General features: G+C 42.6%; 1 protein-coding gene across 2 annotated transcripts in view; it reads left to right on the forward strand.

Annotated features, from left to right (window-relative positions):
* The first annotated feature begins 7388 nt into the window (after positions 1-7388).
* Positions 7389-7613, forward strand: part of MAP2K4 (mitogen-activated protein kinase kinase 4) — a 136593-nt gene continuing 136368 nt past the window's right edge. For both annotated transcript variants that reach the window (XM_044921394.1, XM_021694559.1), the window contains exon 1: positions 7389-7541. In XM_044921394.1, the coding sequence (XP_044777329.1) occupies positions 7424-7541 (118 nt within the window). In that variant the 5' untranslated portion in view covers positions 7389-7423. The remainder of the gene's footprint in view (positions 7542-7613) is intronic.

The following is a 7613-nucleotide window of genomic DNA, read 5'->3' on the forward strand; positions in this document are numbered from 1 at the left end:
ACATTATATATAGTTAATCATTCCATAACACTCCATAAAGAGCTTTCTTATTTTTACACCTGCAAAGTATTCCCTCTGCATTTATTTAACTGTTCACCTACTAAAGGACATTTAGTGTGATTCTAATATTTTGCTGTAAAAATGCTGTACTCAATAACCTTATATGAGGTTTTGCGAACATAAGAGTATCTGCAGGAATAAGCTTCTAGAAGTATAATCTATGGGATAAAGGGAAATGCATTTGTAATTTTGATAGAAATTGCTACATTGTCCTCCAGTGAGTTGTGCAAATGTGTATTCCCACCAACAGTGTATAGAATGACAGTTTTCCACACTCTCATCAACATATTGTGTTATTAAACTTTGCTTGTTAGATAATTGAAAGAGTGATATCTAGGTGTGGTTTTAATTTGCTTTTGTTTGCTTTGAATGAGGTTAAACATCTTTGCATTTTTAACAGACATTTACATTCCTTTTTGGAGATCTGTCTACTTGATATCCTTGGCCTATTTTTCTATTAGGTTATTGGTCTTTTTCTTGTTGATTTACAGGAACTCTTTATTAGTGAAATTAACCCTTTATCTCTATTATAAATTGAAACATAACTTTCCCAGTTAGTTGTGTATTTTGACTGTGCTTATTGTGGCTTTTGCCAAGAAGACTTAAAGATTTTTTTTCCTTTTTTTTTTTTTTAAAGATTTTATTTATTTACTTGTTAGAGAGAGAGAGAGCACAAAAGTAGGGGGAGCTGCCGGCAGAGGGAGAAGCAGGTTCCCTGATGAGCAAGGAGCCCCATGTAGGACTCGGTCCTGGGATCCTGACCTGAGCCGAAGGCAACGCTTAACCAACTGAGCCATCCAGGCATCCTGAAGATTTTTTTCTTAATTGACTGTGTCATGCTTAGGAAGGATGGGTTCATCTTATGCATTAATGGTTTCTTTTTTTCCCTTTTACACTAATATGTTTTATTCATTTGGAACTTATTCTGAATTAAAGTTCGAGGTATGGATTGACATTTAGTTTCCAGATTTCTACCTTCGAATGAGATCCTACTTTTAATTATACTATATTCTTATAAGTATTTGAGTTTATTTCCTGTGTTCCTAATTAGTTCCATCTGTCTGTCTATTCATGTGCCAGTTCCATAAAGTTTTAATCATTGTAGATTTAAAATATTTTAATATCTTTGCAGAGCTAAATCCCCTTATTTTTCTTCTTTTTCAGACTTTTTGGGGGGACTATTTCAGTTTATGTTTCCATATGAACTTTATAATGAGCTTGTCCAGTTTCATTCAGATGACGAGTAGGAAATCTTTTCCTTTTTCTATGAAGTGTGACCAACCCATAGAAAAACATTATTGTGGGTCATATCAAAAGTAAAAAGTAACTTCATTTAGGTTTTATAATAATGACAAATGTTCATTTTCATCCTCCTGAATTAAAGAAGGGGATCGATAAAATTTCCCTTACTAAATATAATAAATTAAGGAAACATACTTCAAATCCACATTAAGGAAAGCTTAGATCAGTACTTCTCAACCAGGTCATATGGTATGTGAATTATAGCTCAAAGCTGTTACAAAAAATCACAATGAAACAAAACAATGTTTTAAAATTCAAACCAGATATTGTTACTTAATCTCAAAAACAAAAACCACAATGTCCTCCCCTAAGTAATTCCTAAGGTCTTGATTTAGCTAGAGATGCCTGTGGGATTTCCTGTAAGTCCACAGCAATATATGTCCTTGCTCATGAGGACCCTGTATGGCTGTACCCTAGGTGAGTCCTTTCTTTTATTATCATTATTTTTTAAAGATTTTATTTATTTATTTGACACAGAGAGAGAAAGCACAAGTAGGCAGAGTGGCAGGCAGAGAGAGAAGGAGAAACAGGCTCTCCACTGAGCAGGGAGCCAGATGTGGGGCTCAATCCCAGGACCCGGGGATCACGACCTGAGCTGAAGGCAGCCGCCCAACCGACTGAGCCACCCAGGCGCCCCTATTATTATTATTTTAAAAAGATTTTATTTATTTGTGTGTGAGAGAGAGAGAGCATGAGCAAGGGGAGGAGCAGAGGAAGAGGGAGAAGCAGTATGGAGCCAGGCACAGGGCTTGATCCCACGACCCTGAGATCATGACCTGAGCCAAAATCAAGAGTCAGACACTTAACTGACTGAGCCACCCAGGTGCCCAATTCCTTTCTTTTAGATAATAAGTTTCAATAATTTCTGATTTTTATAGGAAACCTACCCCATTAGATAAATTAGTTAGACAAATTTATACTTAGTCGTTAGAAGTTATATTACTTGGTTTGTGATTTTGCTCAGGGGGCAATGCAATTTAGCAATATGTTTAATTTCTGTGCACTTTTTTTGTTTTATTGTTTTTCATTTTCCCCTAATATTTTATTATGAAAAATTTCATGCAATGGAAAAGATCATTATTCACATCAGTCTACCTACTGGATTTTATCATTAACATTGTATTACATTTACCATTAACATTGTATTACACTTGTTTTAGCACATATATATCCATTTACCCATCCCACTCTCCTTTCATTCAGCCATCTTGTTTTTGACACATTTCAAAGTAAATTGCAGATACAAGTATATGTCCTCTTGAAGACTTTAGCATTCATACCACTTGATAGTTATTTCTAGTTTTTTCTTTCAATGTATATTTACATACATTGAAATGCACAAGTCTAAGGAATTCTTAATCACAGGAAACAAACTGAGGGTTGCTGGAGTGGGGGGTGGGGTGGGAGGGATGGGGTGACTGGGTGATAGACACTGGGGAGGGTATGTGCTCTGGTAAGCGCTGTGAATTGTGCAAGACTGTTGAGTCTCAGATCTGTACCTCTGAAACAAATAATGCAGTATATGTTAAGAAAAAAAAAAGAGGAAGAAGAAGGTAGCAGGAGGGGTAGAATGAAGGGGGGAAATCGGAGGGGTAGACGAACCATGAGAGACGATGGACTCTGAAAAACAAACTGAGGGTTCTAGAGGGGAGGGGGGTGGGAGGATGGGTTATCCCGGTGGTGGGTATTGAGGAGGGCACATTCTGCATGGAGCACTGGGTGTTATGCACAAACAATGAATCATGGAACACTACATCTAAAACTAATGATGTAATGTGTGGGGATTAACATAAGAATAAAAAAAATAAAAATGAGAAAGGTGTGACCACAAAAAAAAAAAAAAAAGAAATGCACAAGTCTAGCTCATCATTTTGATAAGCATATACACTTGTGTAACCCAATCCCTGTTAAGGTATAGAACATGACCATTACATTAGAAAGTTCCCTCCTGCCCCTTCCCAGTCAATCATGCTTCGCTCCCTCCTTCCCCAAAAGATGCCCAGTTTTTTGTTTTGTTTTGTTTGTTTTAGTTTCATTTTATATGTGTGTATGCTAATAGTGAAGGTAGATGAACAGAAAGCAGAATATGAGGACAAGCTGTGGGTATAGTGCTGGTAGATGAGAATCACATCTTTCTAGTATATGTTTGTATCTGGTCAGATGATGGCTAATACTATCAATATTACCTTTCACTTAGTTGTAGTGACTTACAGTGAGGTATTTCCATTTTTTTAATCTTACAAATAATGTTGTGATGAACATTTACCCATAAATCTTTATATGCATGCATGATTATTAATAGGCATAATTAGTTAACATCTTCTTTTAGCTGAACTGGCAGAACTTTGGTTCTTTTAATAAGAGTTAAAAGCTTCTCACATGCTGTTTATTTCCAATTAAATACAATGTTTAATCAATATCTAGAAACCCACACAGCTTGCAACCCTCTGCCTGGAGAGGCAAAATCAGTCATTGGATGTCGTGGTCTTAAGTCCTCCGCAACTGGAGGTGGACAGGAGATGGGTTTTGCTCAAAGCCAACTGCTGAGCCCTTATAAGGGATATCTAGTGATTGTTTCAGCCAAATAGTGGTGTTTGACCCTTACTTTCTCAGAGGCTGAAATTGGGGTCCTAAAGGGAAATCTAGCTATACTTACTTTTACCTTATTTGAAATGTGAAGTGAAACATGTCTTTATAATCTAACCATTGAGACATAGGTATCAAAAAGAACCAGCAAGCTAGATTTCTAAACAAATGTGCTCTCAGCCGGAGATACGCACATTACTTTTTTCTGCACCCTCTTTTGGGACAAGGCACTCTGATATTGATATACATTGCTCATAGCAATGGTCTTAATCTGTTACTCCCATCCTCTTTAAAGACAAAGAAATGTAACTTTTTATGTGCAATCTAAAATAATACTGGAAAACTGCGGGTTTTTAGAAAATATTCCTGGGGCGCCTGGGTGGCTCAGATGGTTAAGCATCTGCCTTTGGCTCAGGTCATGATCTCCAGGTCCTGGGATCGAGCCCTGCATTGGGCTCTCTGCTCAGTGGGGAGTCTGCTTTTCCCTCTCCCTCTGCCTCTCCCCTCTGCTTGTGGTCTCTCTCTCTCTCTGTCAAATGAATAAATAAAATCTTGAAAAAATATATTCCTAATAGTTGCCTAATCTCTAGTATTGCCTCTAGGATTTCTATCAAAGAAACAACAAGTTTTATTAAAGAAATATGTATAATTGGAAAAGGGGGCTTGTAGCACTTTACATAAGACCGTGAATAAATCAACTACCCACGTCAAAGAATAGGAGTGGGATTCTCATATTATTTACTGGGATGGGGAGACCAAAAGTCCTCCAAGTTAATTTTTGGCACCACTGCAATCTCCAAAGAGCTGGAAATGAGAAATGAGATGACATACACATGCAACAGTGACATTTAGACAACAGGAACTGGTTGGGAACCCTACTGGCAGACACTGGAATAAAGTGTCAGAAAATTGCTCGAATAGAACTATTTCATTATCTGGTCATGCTGCATCTGGAGCTGGATGATGACAAGATACTATATTTGGTTCATTTGTCAGCAAAACTACAGGGCTGTGGATGCCTTTTCTTAATCTGCCAAAGTGGCCAAGCCAATGGAAATACAAAACAATTGTTTGGGAAGGGCAGTGCCTTCTTTTTCTGCATCAATCTTTTCTAATTGTTGGTAAGTTGTGTTCATATTTTGAAGGAAGAACTTCATTTGATTTTGGATACTAACCCCTCCAGGCACTAAAATATAAACTGCAAAGAAAAGAAGGCCATCTTCCAATCTGTACCTTCAAAGGAGAGAATGGTAGGGAGCCAAAGATCCTCCTTTTCTTTGTCATTTGTTCTCTTCTCATCAGCACCATGCAGAATATGGAGACAGAATATTTAGCCTGTACTCTGGACCGGACAGCCTGGATGGGAAACTTTTCTTCCCAGTTCTTATAAGATTTCCCCTCAAAGGAATTCTTAATTGCAGGAAACAAACTGAGGGTTGCTGGAGTGGGGGGTGGGGTGGGAGGGATGGGGTGACTGGGTGATAGACACTGGGGAGGGTAGGTGCTCTGGTAAGCACTGTGAATTGTGCAAGACTGTTGAATCTCAGATCTGTACCTCTGAAACAAATAATGCAATATATGTTAAGAAAAAGAAGAAGAAGAAGAAGAAGGTAGTGGGAGGGGAAGAATGAAGCAGGGGAAATCGGAGGGGTAGACGAACCATGAGAGACGATGGACTCTGAAAAACAAACTGAGGGTTCTAGAGGGGAGGGGGGTGGGAGGATGGGTTAGCCTGGTGGTGGGTATTGAGGAGGGCACATTCTGCATGGAGCACTGGGTGTTATGCACAAACAATGAATCATGGAACACTTCATCTAAAACTAATGATGTAATGTATGGGGATTAACATAAGAATAAAAAAAAAAGATTTCCCCTCAAAGGACCCCACATTTAGGATTCCTCAGGACCAACAAGTGCAAGATGGGCTACTGATTCTTAGATGAGGGTTTGGCAGTGTTTATGATGACTTAGACCTGGAGATATGGCTCAGTCAGCCAAACCCTCTGAAGGGAGTTGGGAGGCAGAGTGGAAAGTGAAAGCCTCTCCACTTAAGTACATCTACCCATCTTCAATATGCCTTTATCACCTCCCCAATTTACTTTTCCTAAGCCCTATCTCCAGCCACTTTTAGCATCTGAGCAATCATGATGAGGCTGAAGTTGGGCTTACAGCAAGAAGGCAGGGCTCTTTTGACTGAGGACACATTTCCAACATGCTATGAGGAAGTTCCAGCACAGATAAGGTCAGTGCGGAAGGAGGTTCGAGAAGGAGGTCCTTGTGTACATTGTACAATGCTTCCAAAGGGCAGGGATCGTCAGCTCCATGGTCTAGATTACTTGCCATGTTGTATCCTTGCTCATTCTATTATAGGAAGAGATACCTCTACCCAGAGACCCAGGTCTCCACCTTCCCAATCACCTTTCCATTGACCCAGAAACTCTTAGCTTCACAGAGGACTATTTTGCTGCTTTTAGCTGCTGCCTTCCTAAAATCAAAGTCTCTGTGCAAAGCAATGGAAGAAACTTGATTTTTGGAGGGAGGTTGTCATTTTATGTAAGTCATGATAATGACCATGCCTGGTCTTACAAGTTGCAGAGAGGTGGGCGAGGGAACCCAGAGTGTGTTGAAGGGAAGATGGTGACATAGTCTATTTGGGGAGGCCAGGGAATGTTGCGTGCTTAAGACACTGTTTTTCAAACTTAATGTCTATTACAAATTACGTGGGGATATTATGAAAATGTAGCTTCTGATTCGGAGTTTCAGGATGAGACCATACTTTGAGTGGCACTCCCTGTCAGCCCCCAGGCCAGGGTAGAGAGTTGGGGTGTTAGGCAGAACTTAACAGGAGCTTCAGATGGAACCACAGCTAGAGCCAACTCCCCTCTGGACGAGCTGCGCCCGATACTAGACATAAAGCATGACCCCTGGGATCCTTTTTAGCTTTATCGCTCCGATTTAGGGATCTGAGGTTTCCAACAAGGAGGTTCTTCTTCTTTTTTTTTTGGTAGCCTCCATGCCCAGCATGGGGCTGGAACTCACGACCCCGAGATCAAGAGTCCCATGCGCCACCAACTGAGCCAGCCAGGTGTCCCCCGCCCAACGACGGGGTTCTTAAACTTTTGGGGTCACAGGCCTCTGTGGGAACGAGGAAAGCTCTGTGTCCCCTAACCTCCCCGGTGCACACACGCTCCTAATGGTGCACACCGTGTTAGGCCCCGCGGGCCGGCCCGCAGCCCCGGGGCAGCACCCCCGCCCGCCTTCCCTCCCAGTCGGGCACCCGCGCCTTGGGCGGTTCTGCGGCTCCGCCGCTGGCCGGGCTCCGCATCAGGCGGGGCGGGGGCGTGCCAGGGGGCGTGCCCGGGGCGGGGCGGGGGCGGGCCCAAGGCGGGCGCTGGCCGCGCCCCTCGGCCGTGCGAGAGGCCGAGCTTGCTGCATTGCAGCCGCCGCGGCGCCGCTCGGCTCCTCACTCCCAACAATGGCGGCTCCGAGCCCGAGCGGCGGCGGCGGCGGCTCCGGGGGCGGCAGCGGCAGCGGCACCCCGGGCCCCGTGGGGCCCCCGGCGCCGGGCCACCCGGCCGTCAGCAGCATGCAGGGTAAGGAACGCGCCAGCGCCGCGACCCCGGCCCCCCCGGCGCGGCCGTCGGCGTCGTCGCGGCCTGTCCCCG

Source organism: Neomonachus schauinslandi, chromosome 15, assembly GCF_002201575.2.
Source record: "Neomonachus schauinslandi chromosome 15, ASM220157v2, whole genome shotgun sequence".
Lineage (NCBI taxonomy): Eukaryota > Metazoa > Chordata > Mammalia > Carnivora > Phocidae > Neomonachus > Neomonachus schauinslandi.